The 20,765-nt window shown below is 39.3% G+C and overlaps 1 protein-coding gene across 8 annotated transcripts in view; it reads right to left on the bottom strand.

Moving 5' to 3' along the window:
* DTNA (dystrobrevin alpha) overlaps positions 1-20,765 on the bottom strand; it is a 197,861-nt gene that overhangs the window by 59,196 nt on the left and 117,900 nt on the right. For 6 of the 8 annotated variants that reach the window (XM_037154482.2, XM_037154480.2, XM_037154485.2 and 3 more), the window contains exons 5-10: positions 19,892-19,977; positions 15,741-15,895; positions 12,487-12,592; positions 10,214-10,380; positions 7,773-7,897; positions 2,876-2,959 (exon numbers count right to left, since the gene is read on the bottom strand). In XM_037154482.2, coding sequence (XP_037010377.2) covers positions 2,876-2,959; positions 7,773-7,897; positions 10,214-10,380; positions 12,487-12,592; positions 15,741-15,895; positions 19,892-19,977 — 723 coding nt within the window. Of the gene's footprint in view, positions 1-1,071; positions 1,162-1,236; positions 1,521-2,875; positions 2,960-7,772; positions 7,898-10,213; positions 10,381-12,486; positions 12,593-15,740; positions 15,896-19,891; positions 19,978-20,765 lie in introns of those variants that run through there. The other 2 variants (XM_037154491.2, XM_037154490.2) reach the window with 2 other exon arrangements.

Here is a 20,765-nt window from a genome sequence, read left to right as displayed (position 1 = left end):
AGATGGATATAAGAAAAGAGGATGCAGCAAATGGTGGTGGTAACCAGAGTTATACCCTCGTAAATCTGTGTGAGTCAGATTACTAGGATGTCAAAAGACTTCAAAGATACACCCTAGTGCCCTGTGAAGATCAAAGTGGTGTGCGTGTAAAGGGCTGTAGGTGAGCAATGCTGGGAGTTTATGATGAGACTTCTGGAGTAATGATTTCAGCTCGTCCTCATTCTGCTTTATCTTTCTAAGATTTGTCACAAAAGACTGATAACTCAGGCTACATAAAATATCTGCACGGCAAACTTCTCTGCTTTCTTAACACCAATCAGCACATTCCTGGCTTGTTTAGGTTTTATCCCACTTTAAAAGGGGAAGTTGGTGTGGAGCAGGAGTGAGGGCAGGGCTCCAGGTTACATTTATTTGGCTCAGTTTCAATCATAGGAAGTATACGACCTTTAACTTATGCCTACATTTGGCGCTATGGGTTTCCTTCAATTTTAGTGTCTGAACATGGTTAAGAAACAAACAGTAGATCACAACTTAGCATTATCAAACGATAGAAATGAAGCAATCATAGTATGATATTTGTTTAGAAATTGCTGCTTCAATAGGAATCAGACTGCTCTGCCTTGGGGAGAACATGGCTCAGGCCCAGTGGGGCAGAAAGGTGTTAAGTCCTCAAGTCTTTTACTGCAATACGGTCTAGCCATGTGACATCATCCTGGCCTCACCCAGTTAGTGCTAATGATGGTTCCAAGAGGCTCTCTCATTCAAGAGTCTAAGAAATTACCATCTGGGTCTCGCAAAGAAGAAAAGAAGAAAATCCAGCTTGTCCTCTTCATAGCTATGCATCTCATATATACTGGTATGAGGCCAAGAGCAATAAAATAAGTGGAAAAGAGAGGAAGGAGCTGAGGGTCCAGCTGAAGTTGGAAGTTCTCAATGGAGTCTCATGAAAGCCCAGAAGACCTCTGTCTCCCCTGAGACGCACAACAAGGACTTTAGTGATGGAAGAGAATGACCAGCAGTCTAGCTATGGAGCTGCCACTGTGATTAGTGATTCGGGGCTGGGATACTGACCGTGTGCAGTGGTCAAGCTGAGTTACATACAGCTTTATGAGCGAATGCTCCTCAGCCACAGGGCTGGATGCACTCATCCCCTCAGGTAACCTGAGGGAGTCAAACAATGAGACCTCATTAAAATCTCCCACAGACATAGCAAGGCCCACTCATGGAGGAAAGAAGTTCAGTGTACACAGCTTTATTGAACAGCACCCTTAAAACAGAAACCAGAGACCAATCTCCAAGGTGACAGGATCAACTGCAAACTTTAAACAATGTGTCTGTGGTTCACAGGGAGCATTTCAAAAGGACTGAAAATGGGAAAAAAGGGAAATTATCATATTTTGGGTTAATAGGTACCATGCACCCTGGAGGAACCAGAACAGCTCAAAGTATTAGAGGAATATTTTAGAGTGGAGGAAGCCATGTTATCCATCTAGACGCATCCACCATAAGCACCGTCCGAGCTGAAATGATATAAAATGACCTTCAGTAAGGATGGAGTCTGTCTCTGCTTGACAGTTGCAGAATGCAGAGCTTCCTAATAAATGCTCAACAACTTTCTTAACATCATGCAGGATTTTCTCTAGGCAGATGCACAGGCCCATGTCTCTTATCAACTTTACGGCTTAAGATTTTGTTTTAGAAAAGATGGTTGAATTTGCTGATGGTTTTGAAAAGAAACACACCGAGGGCCTAACCACATGATTTCACTGTGGGGCTTCTGTAGTTCGGCTGTGTCTTCATTTCCACTCATTAAATACAGACTTGCTTAATTTACAGGAAGGAAACACCATGCACATTCCATTTATTCTGCTCATTACAATTATGGGGAACATCTTCATCATGGGTTCCTGCTGATGGGCAAGTACAGGAACACGGAGCAAAAAACAGTAGTGCTCCAAGTCTCCCTGCCTTCAAATCCTCACTAGAACATACCTGGATATTACAGTGAAATTGCTATCTCAGAGACCTCTTCAGGGAAAAGACTGATTACGTTCATTTTGTAAAGCAGGAGGCTGTATTTTGTTTTCCTATGAAAGGCATTTGAAAATCGTGGGTTCGATTACTCACTCCCATTATCCTTACCTTTGTCTCTGCTTTCCTGTGAGCCTTCTCCTTGTATTTATAAAATAATTCTCTGGTGCTTTATTTGTGATATTTGATCAAATGAGCAACTCTTGACCCTGCCTGCATATTTGTAATGCTGGCTCTAAAAGAAGTACTGGATTCACCTGTTCTTTGCTCCCAGTGGGAATGGATCTTGTTAAAAAAGATGATACATAATCCACCTTTTGTTTAAGTCCTTGTTATTATCCATGAAATGACTTATGTGGAAACTACATTTCCAAGTTTGGTCTTCAGTCTCTAGCCTCAGGATCTACAAGGTTCACCAAGAAGAGGGTTTTATATCTGGAGCTTTGAGCTGAGAGATGTTTCAGAGTGTACATCCTAATTATCCATCGCATCTTGAAATTCCAATTTCCTGGCTTACATGGACCTTTCTAAGTGTTAGGGAATCGACTTTCTCAGTGAAGAGAATGCATGTATGTCAGTAGTAAAATATAAACAAATTCTATATTCTTACAATGGATGCACTATAAATGCAAGTTTCCAGAAAGGACTTTAATCCCTGAAGCTATCCTCTTCCTCTTTCAAGGTATCCAAATGAGTGAAATTGAAAACATGCAACAGATATTTACTTAACTAGTTTCTAACAATAGGCTTCCAGTCTTGGTTTACACTAGAATATTTTTCTCATCACAAAATCAAGGCTCATTACCAAACCATGGGCTTATTATACAATAGGATTGGAACTTACCTCCTGGTAATAAAAGGACTTCCTGAGGAGGGGACAGAGTGGGAGAACAGGGTGTCATTCATGCTGGTTACAGGTCTGGGTGGCCTAAAACAAAGTACAGTATGGATGGGAAGTTAAAACAAGTAGAAGTCACAGGTTAAAATCTAGCTACCACTCTTGAGGGGAGGGGGTGGGAAGACCAGAGGTCTATCTTAACTCAGGATCAACACAAAATTTTACATTTTTCAATTACATTCTTTGAGTGCTTTAAAGTTACATTTTTAAAATTTAATATTCATTGTATTTTGTTCCATTACCATTTAGTCCCCTTCTATCCCCCTCCCCTCGGCAATCACCTCACTATCGTCCATGTCCATAAAGTTACATTTCTTGGAGAACACAGGATCTCAAGTAAACATGATGAGGAAGATCCCAGACACCACAGTGTGTTGATCCAAGAGCTCTGGGCTTCGGTGAGGATTTTGAGGCAGCCTTATGTTTACTACCTTCTAAAGGGAGAAGCTCTGAAAATTGATAATGTTTAGAACCTACATCTTTTTGCAAAAAGGAAGATCTCTGAAGGCTTGGAAACTTCTTCCTGTGTTTCCCACGAAAATGACCCTCCCCTGACACGTCCAGCCTGGAAGGACCCAGCTACAAAATTATCTTGTACTTTACTTGCTCGTTGTTGTAAATGAAGATGTGATTAAACAGCACAAAGTATTTACTGACTTCCTGTTATTGGATGGCCCGGATAATAGGGCACATGGTGCGAGGCTTCACTCATAAACTTCACTTTTTTTCATGTGATGAGAGAGAATAATAGGTTGAACATTCCTCAAAACTGTCCATGAGCCTAAATATGAACTGCAACCGGTCTGTCATTCCCTGTGTTATTCTACATGTCACCTTGTCATTTTTGCCCCATCACTAATGTCTTAGTCCAGGCAAAACAACAGAGCTGTGACCCCTCTCTCATCTCCATGCAGTTTTTAGTCTGACTTTAGGTCCATGGTAAGACAATCCATGGGAAATTGAGACGGGATTGGCAATTCAAAAGGTGGGGGGTGAGGCAGGGTATCATTCTGAGTCAGAAGAAATTCTGATTTCACTGTAATTATCTACTTGAGTTTGACAGTATAGAATTATTTGTAGATGAAACATTAATCACAGTAGCCCATAGAGTCTATGGCGTTGGCTTGATCAAGAGCCGAATTTGTAATGAGTTAATTCTTTATCCTAGGGAATCAGAGTTAGCTTGTATTCTACAATAAAGAGATTCTAGGAAAAAGGTAGACTTGTTTACTGCAATTTCTTTAATGGAAATGAATTATGCTATGCAGGTTTTAAAATGTCAGCACTATATACAAAAACTCATTAAAACTTTGGTTCCCAGTACCTGGGGCTCAATTGTGTTCTGAGAATTTGTTGACACACTGTTTGTCAGATGAGGTCAAAACAGCAGGTTCACTATTTCATCAACTGTAAATATATTAGCCAAAATTCTGAAAACAATCTTGGTGTTTTGCATTGCTAATCTAGAATGTAGCCTTTAAAAAAGATTTTATTTATTTATTTTTAGAGAGAGGGGAATGGAGGGAGAATGGAGGGAGAGAAACATCAGTGTGTGGTCGCCTATCACGTATCCCCAGTACCCTCTACTGGGGACCGGGCCTGCAACCCAGGCATGTGCCCAGACTGGGAATAGAACCAGCAATCCTTTGGTTCACAGGCTGGTGCTCGATCTACTGAGCCACACCAGCCAGGGTTAGGAAGTAGCTTTATTACCTGAGGCTAGTTTAAAACTAATTTTGCCTTGAATGGACTGGGTTCACTTTATAAGAAGGATGCTAATTTTATACAAATGCCCTCTGTGAATTTCAAAAGTCAGGTATTTCAGACTTTAAAACAGTAAACAGAATGAAAGGAAATATCTTACATTGTAGCTTTGCAAAAGTTGAAAAAAACCAACTTGACCAACATTTCTTTTGTCTTTTTAAAAAAATTTCCCATCTTGTTTTATCTCTAGGCAAGGAGAAAAGTAGATTTAGAATGTTTTTTAACTAGCTGGGTAAATTTACTTTATTAAACCTGGTCACCGCAAAGCTGAAAATTGTAGTTTATTAGTAAATAGCTTCAGATTTAAAGTTCATTATAAAAATGCTGAACTTGGGACACAGAATGGCTACCCTTGGGACCAAATGTTGACTTTCAAAAGGATTCAAGTTCCTATTTCCTCCATAAACAAGTGGCCACTTACCTTATCTAATAAATAGGTCTCACTGGGAATTTTAAACATATTTACTCTTATAAAAAAGAAATAGCTCCATGAGATAAAGCCACAGGGGCCTAGTGTAAGAATTTCTTCCTGAATGACATCTTTGCAGAAGGCATTTTTTACAAAACTGGCATTCTTCTTACAAACTGAAAGTGTTCGGCTCAAGGAAGAATTAGTTTTAAACTAGTTTTGTATCTCATAAGCACTTATAATTATGATGACAAATCTTTATAAGTACACTGGGGACTATTAATCTACTTACCAGGTATCACTTTGGGCAGCAAAGAATTGAATAGAATAGAGACTGTTAATCACGGTGGTAACATTTACAAGCAATATGATAGCTAAGTACAAAAGCCAAGATACCAAAATGTCACCCACTGAAGTGGCCAGCATGTGCCTGTGATAATTTAGAAGAGCTAAATGAACAGCATATTTTAAAATTAGAAACCTTAGGTATCCCCATCCAAAAAAAAATAATGAAAATAAGACACTGATGCCTATTTAGGGCATTAACATTTAAATAACAAATAGGGAGAAAAATGTCTAAAGTCAAAAATAGAAAAAAAAATTCTGTTCTAATATAGACTGAACATTCTGCATCCAGAATTTCTTATATGTTATTTCAGTAGTTAAATATTTTTCACAATTTTTAAATTAAAACATTCACCCTGGAAAAATATATGAGCAGTGAGGATAGATCGCTACTTGATTCAAGGGATGTTTTGAGAATCCATTTCAATATATAGACCATTTCTCAGAAAAAAAGGGCATATTTGGCGTAGAATTTTAAGGAAATCCTGAAACTCTCCATGGAACCCAAACTGTGTAGATATTACTCTCATTTAGTTGAGTGAATAATGCATCAGATCGTATTGCCACTATAAAGTTAAAAAATTTTTATACGGCCAATGAAATAACACCCTCCCCAACCTCAATCCTGAGCCAACTTGTGTACAAGTCCCCGTGCAAGGTGATACTTCAGTGTGACTGACTGTGAAACTGACTTCGACTTCACACTGCCTCATCTCCTAATTCTTTCTTGAGCTGGGAAGCAGCATCCTAATTCTGTTCTGCTGCAAAGCTGTTAGAGCCAGGCCATTCGTATCCCATCTCTCTTCCTCATATCCAGCAGCTCTGGCTGAATGCCACACTCAGGGGTGAAACTCCTGGCAGGTCTGGTAGAAAGTGACTATGTGGCAAAGCACAGAGAGCACAGACTTGCCCTCATTTCATTTAGTTCATTCGTTAGCAGTTTAGTGATTGTCTCTGGCTATGAGAAGGAAAGTTGAGTGAGACCTTAAATAAGAACAGCTCATATAAAGTCATTTTCCGAAAGTGGTTAGCCCTTTGGAACACTCTGTATTTATTTACCCCTGGTTAATCTGAAGGCTTATTTTTAGGAGCAAAATTTCCAAAAATAGTGAACTACATTCTACAGATTCAGTTTACGTTAGTTTTTGGATGCCTCGCCTATGCCAGCAACAGGAGCCTCCAGACTGTGTGTTAGTGAGGACAGTGAGCCCTCACAGCCTCTTGGGACCGAACCAAACAAAGCCCTGTAGGGTTTATACAAAGTTCACAGACATGCCACAGCACAAATCATTTGATGGTATTTGCTTGGATCCATCAGATGAAAGAGTTACTGCTTTCATAAGGGTCTCAGGCTCACCACGGTGCTACTGATGGGTCATGTTCTGAACCGCCTGAATCATGAACTTGGCATTGGTGAATTCCTAATGCTGGTAGGTCTGATCAGCCCACCTCTTGATGCCAACATGTCAACATGTCAACGCAGGCTCTGCAGTGCCACAGGTCCTACTGAACTTGCAAGTGAAAGGCAGTCTATGAGGAGGGAAAACCACCCATTCTAGAGGCTTGCTGAGGCACCCGTGGCTATGGAATTCCTTACTGTGCTTAGAAATAGGAAACGGGCTTCTTTCTTTTTTGGAGCCCAAGACAACATCTGAGAAAAACACCCTCCTTCTCTGTTTTCTTGGCTACCAAGGCCAGAGAGAGGCTCCAGTGGTATGGGAGGAGGAAGGGCAGGTGGGAGCACTGTGCCCAGGCCCAGACTCAGGCCCCTGTTTCCACCAAACTCACACCTACTTTGGAGGAATATTTTTTGGTCTGTTTTTTAAATGTTCTGATAAATATTCCCACCAATCCCCCTCTTTAATATTCCCTAGCACAAGCCATGATTTTTCTGAAGTTATGTAGCTTGGGATAAAACAACAATAATTTCCAGGTTTGCTGCCATCTTTAAGATGACCGGCTCTGCAGAAAAATAAAACAAAGGGCTTTTGTATTTGGGACTCGAAGCACATATGATGCTAAGGTAAAATGTGCTTTAAAAATTTCATACCACACTAATTCTATTGATTGCTAACTTCTAATGAGTGAACTCCACTAACACCCACATTTCAGAACTATGCTTTTTTATCCCTAGGTGAGTTACATTAGTGCTGCATACCTTACTCTACAACAAAATATTGTAATGGCATTACATTCACTGTTTTTTTTTTTTAATTACATTTTAAAGCTTGGTCCCTGACAACTGATGAGATTTGCTTTTGTGTGGACTCAGACATGTATCAATGAAGAGAGATGTCTCTTAGTGTGGAGGGCACAGGTACTCACACGATGTGGGCCAAGTTGAGTGGCTTCTCAGGCTGGTCCGGGAACATGGGGTGCAAAGGCTCACGGCTGGAAGCGCAGCTCAGGGACTTGCTTAACGCATTAGTTAGCTTCTTAGCGGGCGATTTCTGGAAAGAAGAAGACAGAGGTGATAACAACTAACATTTATGTAACATTTTATCAGATGATTTGCTGTCATAGTAGATAACCATTCATTCATTCACTCATTCAGGAACTCCTCTTTGAGTATCTACTCCAAGTCAGGGACTCTCCTCACTGGTAAACAAGCCAACGAGGTGCCTGCCTCCTGCTGCTTAGTGTTAGCGAATGCTGTGATGAATGGGAGGATCTGAGCTGGGACTTACCAGGTCAGCAGGAGTCCTTTAGACAAATACTCAGGGGACTGGGAAGGTAATTCCAGATGGAGGAAGAAGAGGAGAGCCAGACACAGGTCATTAAAGCCCTTATAGGTTACATCAAGGGCTGTGGTCTTTATCTTGAATGCAGGGGGAGACAATGAAGAGTTTAAATCATGGAGGTGACAGCATCAGACCTGATTCTAGAAGGATTGATCCGTCTTAATAAACAAGAGGTTTTGCAGGAATCCAGGTGTAAGATGATTCAGGTGGGGCGGAATGCATCTAACTAAAAGCGCAGCTTCAATTTGAGTCTTGAGAATTTAAAATTCATTTTCTTTTCAGAGAGTGTGCTACCTGTATTTCATTTAGATCAGTGGAATGTTTACCTTAAAGTTTCATAGCCAAAAATTATCAAAAATAATTTACCACATATAATAAATCTTCACCCCAAATTTTCTTCTCCATGAGAAGCCATTTATAATTGTTTCACTTTCTTTTATACATAGAGCCCATAATTGGCAATATAATGATGTGACTTTTGTCCTCATTATTTAAAAGTTAAGTAGTAGGAACATTGTCCAGGAAGTTCCACTGTGGTTTGACTAGGTGTATCTCTTGGAACACATAAGACAGTAACAGAATAAAGCTCTTTACCCCATAAACATTGGGGCCCCTTCATCTTCTTGGGGACTCTAATCTGACTTTGAAAAGACATTGCCCTGCCAAGTAATTTTAGAGTTCTCAATCCCTAAGAAAGAGGTCTCTTATCTGATTTCAGCATTTACATAAAACAACCAACATGATTAGTCTTCTGATACCAGCTCTCCAGAATCTGGGATAGAACAAGCTTGAAAATTGGTAATATGTTGACAATAAGAAAATAGAAACTTCTTTCTTCTATCTTCTGTACTAAATTGTGTCTCATCATCTGTGTCAATATATTTATCCTCAGCATATGACATGACCAACAGTGACAGTGGCCTTACAACTGGCATGCAGCCCTCGGTATAGGATGGCTTAGAGAAGAACTGTCACTTGAGCTCAGAATCTGACAGGCACTAAACTATTAATATTTTCACACTGAATATCAGTTCCCAATAGTCATTCTTAGAAAGACCATCCCTATTTGAAGTGTATATTCTGAAGATATTCTTTTTTAAAATAAAGGAAAAAGAAGTTACTTTTAAAGACTATATGTTGAATTGAAATACATTAGACTATAGAAAATAAAAACCTCAAAAAAAAAACTTGCATGCTCTCGAGGAAGAATTATTTAAAGAGGAGTTGGCAGGGCTGATGGTGTGCCTCACGGAGCCACCTGCACACAGAGCGATGTTGTCACAGAGCATGAAACAACATCTCAGGGACCGACCTTTGACTTTAACTGAGGCAGGGGTCAGCGAAGTGTAAACCACTGGAACAGCAGGCTCATGGAGTCCAATCTTTTCATAGACCCAGGGCCATGCGCTGCTGAGAATATGCCCATCACAGGGACAGACACTCACAGGTTACCTTTAGCAAGTTGCTCACATGCACTATTCATGAAAAGATGATTTGCTAATATTGCCCCAATATCCCCCTCTTCCAAAGAAGTAAAATGGAACAGCACCATTAAGCCCACATGCTCACACATCTTTTCCTGGTTTTCCAGTCAGGCACTTAAAAGAATTCCAGAATCTAAGAAAAAAGAACCTAGCAATCATTTGTAAGCAATTCCCATAAAATACAAAAAATGACAGAAAACAAACAAACAAACAAAAGTTGAAAAGAATCTTAACTTACTGTGAAAATGAGATTATGTCCTAAATGGTGCTTGCTGTTCAGTTGTTATCTAAATCAGTACTGAATTGTCTATTTTTTGAGAAGTAACATAGTTTGAGTCTTCCTATATTGTAAGTTATGGGAAGTTGTACAGGGTTCAGATACAATAAGTAAGAGATCCCAGTGAGATTGGGGTGGGGTGGAAGGGATGCTAGACTTCAGGTTAAAATTGCTCCTTAATACTGTCACCATCCTTGACATTCCCTTGCATTCTGGGTAACACTCACACATGCAACTTTAAGTATTGCCTGGGCTTTGCCTTACCCATGATGTGTACTCTTTCATTTGGTGCTGGTTGCTATGGGAACCGCTGGCATGACCTCTCCAGAAGCAGTCCTGACAGAGCTGGTAATTGTGACACTGTTGGCATCGGTAGCGAAACCCCATCATGCTCTCACTGTGGCAGTAGGAACACTCAACCGGATGGAAGACTAAGGGGACAGTAAGTGAAGAACAAACAAGAAAACCAAAGTATGAGCCGGAAGAAGGAAGAATACAGCCCAATGGGATTGCATTTTTTTCTGCCGTGTGCCACGATTTGAGATGACAGTCATTTTAGCCGAGAGAAGCATTATGTTTATTCCTGCAGTCTCATTGCCCATTTTAAGCATATGTGTGGAGGTGGAAGAAATGAAAAGGGATGGAGGATAGGTGTTCTTTTAACAACAAATTTCTGTAATGCCATTTGTTCTATCTTCTCCCATCTCTTATACTACAAGAATGTAAACCACGCAGACTGGCCCCCCGTCCCCCACCGTTCCCCCAAAGTGCTCTGTCTCCAGGAGACCAGCACAGCTCACTGGAAGACTCAGAAGCACGAGGGATGAGCACAGCTGCCTCTCCAGTGGGGAGAGACCAAGTGTTAGAGAAATGGGAAATGAGAAGAAGGAAAAAGAAAGAGAAATGGAGGGAGAGTAGAAAAAGTGGATGAGAGAATTGAATTACTTTTTTACAAAAAAAACAAGTACTTACTGGGCTTGGTTAATGAGTGACATTGCCTCCCTTTAACAAACAGATTTTTTTTTCTTTTTTAAGAGGCAGATGAATAGGGCCCAAAGAGATGTGCAAATTATCTAAATGCAGTTCTCATTCAGACAGCTCAGGAAATACAACTGTCTTTGGCAGAAAATTTGAATATTAAAGCAGGAAAGGTAAAATAGTTGAAATATAAAGCTAATGAATGATCAAATCCAAGTAACTGTCTATATGCTATGAGCTGACGATAGTAAACAACGACGGCAACAAGTCTTGCCTTTTGCAAAGTTATTCTCTGGCAAACTAGCCAGGGAAAAGAATGCCAAAAAGAGCACATGAAGATAAGAAGCAAACTGTAAAATCTGTTCTGGAGGTACTGCCTTCTGAACATGCATCCTAGCCTCCTCCCTCCTCTGGCTTTTGGGAAAGGCTGAAGGAAACCTGAGTTTCCAGACAACTGTTCTGGGACGGAGCCTACGAGACTAATTTCCTGCAACAGGAAATTCTGGGCTAGAGGAGTGAAATCACAATTTTATGATCGCAGGATGACTAGTTCTGGAGCCACGAACCGTAATACGAACTTGGGTTGTATGAGCTGGACCTTGATTGCTCTCTGCTTCTGCAGATGAGCAGGAAACATAAAAAACAGGTTTATGCTTGGCAGTGACTACAGAGACCATAGTTAATTCATTCTTTAAATCTCCTCCCTGAGCACAGCAAGGTAAATTTATAACTTTTAACTTAGAGAGCTGATAAAGGCAGATGCTAAAAGTTCTGAATGGGAATTTGAGATTAAGCTAATTTTTGCCTCCAATATATATTAAGGAAATGTGTAGACATTAAGATTCTAGGAAGAGATATGGGATAAATTATTTTCTATTTAAATCTGGAGAAATCTCAGATTTAAATTGAATAATAAATAAGAACATCTAAAGATTAGAAAGATGCACTGAATTGTTCCATGTTTAATTTTTTAACTCTTGTTCTGTATTTTACATTTAACTTGGGCATATCAACATTAACTACTTTTATCCTAGAAACACTTGCCCTTATCAAAAGCACATTATAAAAGTTCATATTGCTTTTACTTTTGACATAATTACAACCAATGAAAGCTTGTAATTTGAAACACATGACGAAAGATTAGTGAGTAAGTTTCTCTCATCTAATTTTTTCCCTTCTCTTCCATCTGTTCCTGGCTGAGTGTCTAGGAAGAAGTAGACAATGCCAATATAAACCAATACTGGAAATTCAGACCCAAAACAAGTAGTAGAAAACATCACATTCCTTGCTGAGATTCTTCTGTGGTTTCAAGTCTTTAAGCCACATCTGACTTGTAACTCAGAGGTAGACAAATAAGGTTTCAGAACTGACAGTCTTAATGTTGCAGTGTACCTCTAAGGCGTTATTGATTAGGCAGACTGGTTAGTTCTGTCCTAAACGAAGCTCAGAACATCTACGCAGACTTCCCTAAAACAATGATTTTGGCTTAATTACTATAGACTTGATCACTTAATTTCAATGATTAAAGCAATTGCCTTAGCTTAGTAGTAACTACTCACCATTTTCTACATTTGCCAGCCGGTGCAGAAGGGGCAGCCAGACCAGACACTGAGGGGGAGGGTCTGACATGAGTGTGTCCAAGAAACCATTTAACGTGACTTTTTTCTGCATAAAAAAAAGCCCACAAAAATTTAGAACAGACAACAAGCTTAATTTACCAGCCATGCAAATACAGTTTAAGATCAAAGGAACAAGACATTCAATTAACCTCTAATATATAAAGAAACAGAACTTGAAATAAAGTTCAGCAAAATTTAAAATATTGATTGCATTTTATACTTATACCCAGAAATGAATTATCTCCACTAAAGCCGAGTCAGTATTATCACAAGGAGAAAAACAATTTTGAGAGCATCACCTTCACCGATGAGGGACAGTATGAAAATGATGAGGACAGATGAAGAATAGGCATTTCCATGAAGTTACCCAACTGTGTGCCATAGCACACAATACAGTCCCATGTCAGTCTTCCACATCTGCAGAGCAACTTCCTTTGCAAACTTCCTCAAACCCCATAATTAATGTGGGGTTTGTCAATGTGAATGGTTCTGCTGTACACGTTTAGGAGGGAATCCTATTATGAGGAACAATCCCCCCTGTTAGGAGAGGACAATCTACATTACAAAATTCTCTTCTCTCTTTATATGTCTCTTCTTTCAGTTCCATCTGCTTCAGTCTCAGTACCTTGGTCCCTCCTGATGTACAAAATGAATGTGTTATACACAGGGTCTGCTAGAAGTAACACCTGCCTGAGTATGGTTGGTAGGGTAATACTATGGGTGTAATAATTTATAGTTTTTTAAAGGTTTTATTTATTTATCTTTAGAGGGGAAGGGAAGGAGAGAGGGAAAGAAATATCAATGTATGGTTGCCTCTCGTGTGTCCCCTGCTGGGAACTGGCCTGCAACCCAGGCATGTGCCCTGACTGGGAATTGAACCATGATCCTCTGGTTTGCAGGCCTGCACTCAATCCACTGAGCTACACTAGCTAGGGGATAATTTATAGTTTGAATTTGAACATTTCACCTAAAATGTCATCTGTTGTGCTTGAGTGTGATATTGTTATGTTACAGAATTACACATTTATGATTTTGTAATAAAAAACTTTGTAAGATACAGGGGCATTATTTGTGTCAGGCCCTGTATATAATCTTTCAAAAAAAATAAAAATAAGCAATTCTATTAATACATAATATTATAATTCAATGAATGACAAAAGTTACATGTTTATGTGCAAACATCACTAGTTTATTTGAAATTTTGAATTAGAATATACAGTTGGATGAGATAGTTTTATTTTTTTAGACAAAAAATTCACTCCTAAGAGCTATAGTACTTTTTCAAAGGCTATACCTTATACTAGTAATGCACAAAATAACTGTTTTGGTGCTATTTAATCTTTTTTTTTAATCAGCAGGTATTTATAATTTTAGCCTTTCTTCGTAATACCAAATACTTTAAGGTTTTGGCAGGATTGATATAAACATTATTATTAAAAGATAAATTATGTAAATATAAGTCATGAGATAATATTTTTTAAACTATTACATTCATATACCTAAATAATATTAAAATATTATTTGTATACCTAAAATAATTTTGTCTTTAAAAACAATTACTTGGAGTAGCTTATACTTTTTCCAGTGAAGCAATTAAAACAATTTTGGAATTTCATCATTCAAATGGTCAGTTTATGAAGCACAAAGATAAATGGGCTTATTATTTTTACTTGTGCTGCCTCTTTCTGTACTTCAAATGATCTTATCCATTTGGACTATCAGACTGGCTAAACATCATCAGGAAGGTTAAAAAACATTATGATTTCAATGTGTATAAATTTCTCATTAAAGGTATATAAGATTATATAATGGGGAAGTCTATAGATATTTCAGAAGGAATTTTGAGCAATGGCAATATCCAATATAATTCTTTTTGACTATATAGGTCCTAGTAAGATTTTAAAAGTCCTGTTATTATAGCTAATTTTGAATGTAAAATATACTGGAGCATTAATAGATTTACTGAGCATTCTACTACCTCAAATCAAGGACTGTACAAATCAATACATTCAGAGGCAGGGAGGTCAGTTTAGGGCTTACTTAATTCAATGAGCCAGGCAACAGATGATGGTAAAGAAAGAGATGGGAGAAACTTTTACAATGTCACCAATTCCAAGGGAACTTGAAAGACGACCATGGATCTATTCACCTAAACCTCCTTCTGTACAGCTTCATAGCTCAGATCTTCTCATCAATCACCCAAGTCCTGCTGGGGGCCAAACTCAGGCACCTAAGCTAGCCTTGGGGTGGAAGCATGGGGTCAGAAAGGCTTCCTGGGTGCGATGCCACAGGAGAAGAATTAGCACTTCCTGTATGCGACCATCCCTTCCCTTACTGATTCTATGGGTATGTTTATGGTTCTACATAAATTGACATAAGTCCAACTGCAGGGATGCCTGAGGCACTTCCTACATCACCAAGGAAACAGACTGATGCCATTTAATACCTGGATAGTAAATGCACCTTTTCAGTGGCTTCTGTGCACTGATGTTTTTATTCAGGGGATCCTTACAGAAGGCTTTCTTGATTAGCTTGGCTTTTTTAAACAGGTGTAAACAAACCTTCAATTTATGGATTTGTAAACTACCACTCTGCTGTGCTGGATACTAGACATGGACACTTTCTGCATGACTGGAGAGACATGAACATGGAGTGCTCCCCAAACTAAGTGGCTTCCCTGGGCTAACGGTGTACCAACCCAAGGTAAGACATGTCTCTCTGAGCTTTAAATCTATCACATCATGGAAGATTTAGGGAGCCATGTCTGCCCTATTTTGGGACTCCCACAGTGCCACATAGCATATGCCGTATCTTTTTTGTCTTTGCTAAGCATTGGTGAAACTTGGTGGTGGACCAGACTTGTGTTTCATGTGAAGCTGAGGGACAATTCAGCCCTTTTGATAGTATACAGTGACACTAATGATACTGAGACTCTAGGGTTGTTGTAAGGATTAAATTAGGCAACGCAAGTGAAAAACTTAGCCTGATGCCTGGCATGGTCGTGAGATATCACCTCTTATTATTATCCAGGTGTGTCAAGTTTAGTTACCGATTCACAGGTCATTTGTCAGAGGCTGGAAGACGTACTACAGGTTATCAGGAAAGAGAACTTGACTAATTAGTGGCTTGGAGTGACATAAAAGGGAGAGCAACCACTGTTTGAAAGACACTTCCTTAAATGCAATCTTTCCTACCTGTTGAGAGAAACAGGATCTAGCTGACTGTTCTGTGTAACCAAATGAGGGACCTTCAAAAACTGCTGTGGGTAGCTTGAGAACTTCCCGCAGAAACTGATCATATCGTCCATAAACCATCACCCCACTGGAGTCAGAAATCATCGAGAAAATATCTGGTGGAAGAAAAAGCAAAGATATTTGTTCATCACATAAACCTTCGCCACTGTTTCAGTCCAACATTTCTGCTTCAGAGAACAAAAATGTGGCTAACTAGATAATATTTATGTAAGAATAATACAAAAGCTAATTTTTACGCCAAATATTCCTGGCATGGTGTTTCCTTTGGTGTCTCTTTGTAGATGATTCTGGCACCTAGCATTAGCTAGTATTGGGGATAAAATTAGCAAATTTTGATAAGACAGAGAACATAACATTGTTATTTTGAGGTCAATTATTAATCCACGTATAACTCAATGGGAGGAAAGTTTATAGATGTGAGAAATACACTGACCTTGTTTGAAACACGCAATGAAAATGATACTACAGCATTGGGGTGGGTGGGTGTGTGTGTGTGTGTGTGTGTGTGTAGCTAGTTGGGTAGCTATTTACGCATCTATATTATCACTAAAAAGTTGGGGTTTTGGTTTATGATACTGAAAAATGAAAGACACAGTGGGGTAAGGAGGTAATGAAAACACTTGATTAACCCTCCATAGGAGCAGAAAACTTTCTATAAATCATGGTGTTCTGGGTGGAAGGCATTGATTTACAGGGAAGGGTCTTCTGCCTCCTGCAGTCAAGAGGAAGCCTGGCCTTGTGGATGATCAATGAGGTAAAGTGAGGCTGTGAGATTACTCTCAGCAGAGCCTACGGCTTCATCGAACCTCTGGTCTTCAGTTTCTGCCACTGTGTGCACTTAATGAATATTAATGGCATAATTTCCCAAGGTACGTTATAATTCCTCTGTGGAAAATCACTACTGCAATGAAAGGGTTTGCTATCATATAGTTTGTCACCATGCGTGATTGTAATGAGGCCAGCACAGCTGCTGGGATCAACTATTGTAAATTCAACGTGCTCCCTCTGTTCATTGTGGGCTTAATTTTTCAAGGTCAAAATGTAGTCTGGAGACATTCTTATTATACTGCAGTCAGATGCTAAGCACATGACAGACTTTTACTGAATTATGTGTTAAGGATGTGAATTGGCTCTCAATTTCTTTAGATTCTGGTTATAAAAGACTTCTGTTGTGTTTCAAAGTTTATCAACTGTAAGGTTATAGAAATTCTATCTGAGCAAAAACTTTAATGTTATTTTCATCCACCTTCACAATGGTGTTTACTTAGTGAATCTTATCTCTTATGTTTCATTATAATTAGTTAAAAATAAAAAGCTTGTCAAAGGCAAAAAACTCTCATTACAGCAAAAAAACTCTTATGTAATTCCAAATATAGAAATTCAAGAATTCCAGTGAAAGGGGGGACTATACACATACGTATGTAATATATTTATAATATGTAATATATATGTATGTATATCAAATAAAGGGCTATTTCAAAGATTACATTAGTTAACAGGTGAAAAGCACACGGATGTAAGGCACTCAAATAGTGCTTGGCACCTAGTACACAATAAATGGTAGCTACTTTATCATTAAATTCATATCACATTTTTTCTGATATGGAAAAATGTGAGAATGACATTTCTCACATTGAGAAATGTGAGAATGACAGCAACATGCTTACATCATGTGTCATGACATCACACATTGTAACATGGTGGTGTGCACACTGGAAGAGTAGGGTATACAGGATGCAGCAGGAGCGTCCCAGAGAAGGAGTGGGTCAGGGATGGTTTCCTTACAAAGGTGGGTTCTAGGCCAAGTGTAAAGGACAATTAGGGGTTGGTCAGGCCCAGGAAACTGGGTCAGGATGTGCAGAGAGATGCTCGACCGTGAGGCACTGAAAAACATTCGAGCACTTCACTGTGTCAGGAGCCTGGTACGCACAGTGCATAGTGGGAGATGAGGTGGAGATGTGAGGAATTTCAAAAGCTCTACAAGGGAGTGTAGATGGTGTCCAGAAGGTGTTGGGGGAGTTTCTAAAGAATTTAAGGCAGGCCAGTGATTTAGAAATACTACCTTGGGGGTAGGTTTGAAGGCAGAACAACCAGATCAGTAACAGAAACTCAACAAATACATGGTGTCTGTCATAATGCTAGTCTTTGAAAGAAAACAAATACACGGTGTTTGCCATAATGCTAGTCTTTGAAAGAAAACAAACAAACCTTCCCCAGACATTTTAGAATAGCACCTGGCACTCCAGGCTTTTGCACTGGATTCAGAATTCTTTAAAATCCTTAGGACTACCTAGGAACCCTGAGCAGAAATGTAAATAAATACTTTATCTCATTAAAACAACAGGCTATAATCAGACCAAGAATGATCTGACAGGAGGAGTCTGTTCTATCAGTTTGTTTAGGTTGCTCAGTCCTACAGGGGCAGGGGCTGCCCTCATCCTCCAGGCTGCCTGGAGGCGCACAGTGAACATGCTGCATATTGTTTGGCTTGCGGTGGCCCCGTGTCTTGGAAGTGGTAGAGCAACCTGGGGGTGTTGTCTCTTATAATGCATTTAAAAGCAGTTTTAGAAACTCAGCTTTAAATTTTCGGAGGTTTTCCATGTTTATTTGCCTTTTAAAATTGCTAATTTATTCTCAGCCAATTACTCTTGTCCTGGGCTCTCCAACATTAAGGGGCTAGATGAAAATGTAAAATATCTTTCATCTTTATGTACAAAAATAGAAAAATTGCACAGCTAGCACACTGACTAAAAGTGAATCAGAATTTAAGGAAGGAAAAACAAACTCCTCAAATCCCCGAAATTCCGTATCTTTTCATTTTATTTTTTCCTTATTACAAAAGCAAGCAGAAAATCATGAGTGTGCCTGTTCTATTATTAAATGCAAGCTAGCAAAAGAAGACTAGGGAGAACACCCATAATCCTGCTAACCAAGAGTCAGCTACTGCTGTCTGTGGGCAGGTTTTGCTCACATATGCTCCTTCAGTCAATAATTACCACCGGTGACTGAGGATATTCATTTTTGACCAATTGACACATCGGAGTGGTTCTTCAGCCAAACTGCTTTCAGCTAAACATTTTTTGGTCACATTGTTTTCAACTGACTTACCTGGAAACCAGTTAAACCACGTCCCAGGGATTAAACTTTACCAAGAGTGACCCATAGTCAGAGAAGTGGGGACACGTTAGGCTGAGACTCAGGTCCATGGTTCAGGGGAAGGGCAACATGATAATATATCATGACTGCACCTTCTGTTTTTTGATAGGATTTGTGATACTCTGAAGCTTACTTTTGGAGAACGCAGTTACTCTTGGTGGGACTCAAGTGTTGGTTACTTCTTTCACTGGAACAAGAGGATTTACTTTGGCCACTAGGCAGCATGCATGCTTTGCTCACTGATTGTGGGGGCTTTCAGTCAAGGATGGGAAGGGATGAGGGAAAAGCACTGTAGCAGTTTTTGAAATACATGATTTGCTTTGAATTCCTGGACTTGCCAGAGAACTGTGAAAGTTTTGACATTTGCTAAATATCTTCTCAAAAACTTAGTTATTGTACAATATCTTGAGCTTTGTGGCAGTGCAGACATTGTTATTGCTTACCTAACACTCATTCCCTTCATCTTTACTGCCCCAAATTTCTCCCAAGGCTAAGGGAGAGCAGTGGTCCTTCCCAGCTCGGAGGTGAGGGTGGATTACTCCACGCTGTCATGCCCATTCCATGGTAATTGACCTGTGATGCCTGGGCGATGCAGCTTAGGGGCTGGGGACCTCGGGAGTGAGATGTGACTCTTGAAACTACCCTACCCATTTTCTCCCCAGGACAAGGATAAAATCCTGACACTGAGGAAAGCTGAGTACAAAGGTGGAAAGCTCCAGAATTACCGTGGTTCAGGAAAGGCTCTGAAAACTCTTCTCTCAGTTTTCCTCAAACTTACTTTAATATAGGACCCTTTCATCCAGGAACGATTACATTTCAAATAACTCTCATAGCATGAGGAAAGTCACAAACGGGCAGCGGATGTGGCAGGAATGAGGGCAGGAAATGTGCGGTGCACGAGGAATAAGCAAAGAGGCACAGGGAGAGTGACTTACATCTTAATTTGTCCATGATCTTCCCGCCACACAGTGTGGCTAAAGCCATTTTGACAGCAAATACTGAAATTTTGCCATGGCCTTCCCTGTTTAATGATAATAGGAAAAAAACAACAACAAACAAAAAGGTCATTTGGGGAACTTCCAGTAACAAGGTTTGACATTTTATGTTCTGTAGAATTCATAGGACATTGTAGCTTCATGCATTACATGAATACATCCACTTTAGAAAAGGTTGTGAAAACAAGCCAACACACATTTCTGAGAAATTTTCTAGTTAATATTTCTTTTTTTCAAGAAAAAGCAGACTCTTCAAGTTATTCTTTGTGTATGTCATCTTGCTCGAAGCATGGACTTGTAGCCAGGGGAATATGTGCCATTTAACTGTGGATTACAGCTATAGAACATGATTTTCAGTTTGGGTTTCATAAATAACATTATACATAATGATCTCAGCATTTCTACAATTCGTTTAAACATTGCTTCAGAAAAAAATTGTTTTTTTTTTTGTCAGAGAATTCCTGAATTTTGTTAGGGTAACTATAGGGAATTTTTAATCATACATCTTTTTTCAACTATTGTTTCTTTCCCACAAGCCAACTGTACTTATGTTGATACTTTTGCTTTTTAAAGGGGGTTGGCGTTGTAAAAAGGCAAAAGTAAGAGCTGTTTGAATAGTTCTCCTTCTCCCTCAATAACACCAGAGCTGCCAGATCTCCATTGGTTTATGAAGTATAACTAACTTGCCCTTCACAAAATGTGATACAAAGGGCTTACGGTAAGAAATATAATATTTCAGCTAAATGATTTTCCAATTGGAATAACCTATTTTTCTTATATCCTTGGAATCAAAAAGTATATCATATTAGTAATT

This window comes from Artibeus jamaicensis, unplaced genomic scaffold, assembly GCF_021234435.1.
Source record: "Artibeus jamaicensis isolate MK-2021 breed Jamaican fruit bat unplaced genomic scaffold, CSHL_Jam_final contig_354, whole genome shotgun sequence".
Lineage (NCBI taxonomy): Eukaryota > Metazoa > Chordata > Mammalia > Chiroptera > Phyllostomidae > Artibeus > Artibeus jamaicensis.
The sequence above is the reverse complement of the archived record's forward strand: the minus strand, read 5'-3'. Positions and strand labels throughout refer to the sequence as shown.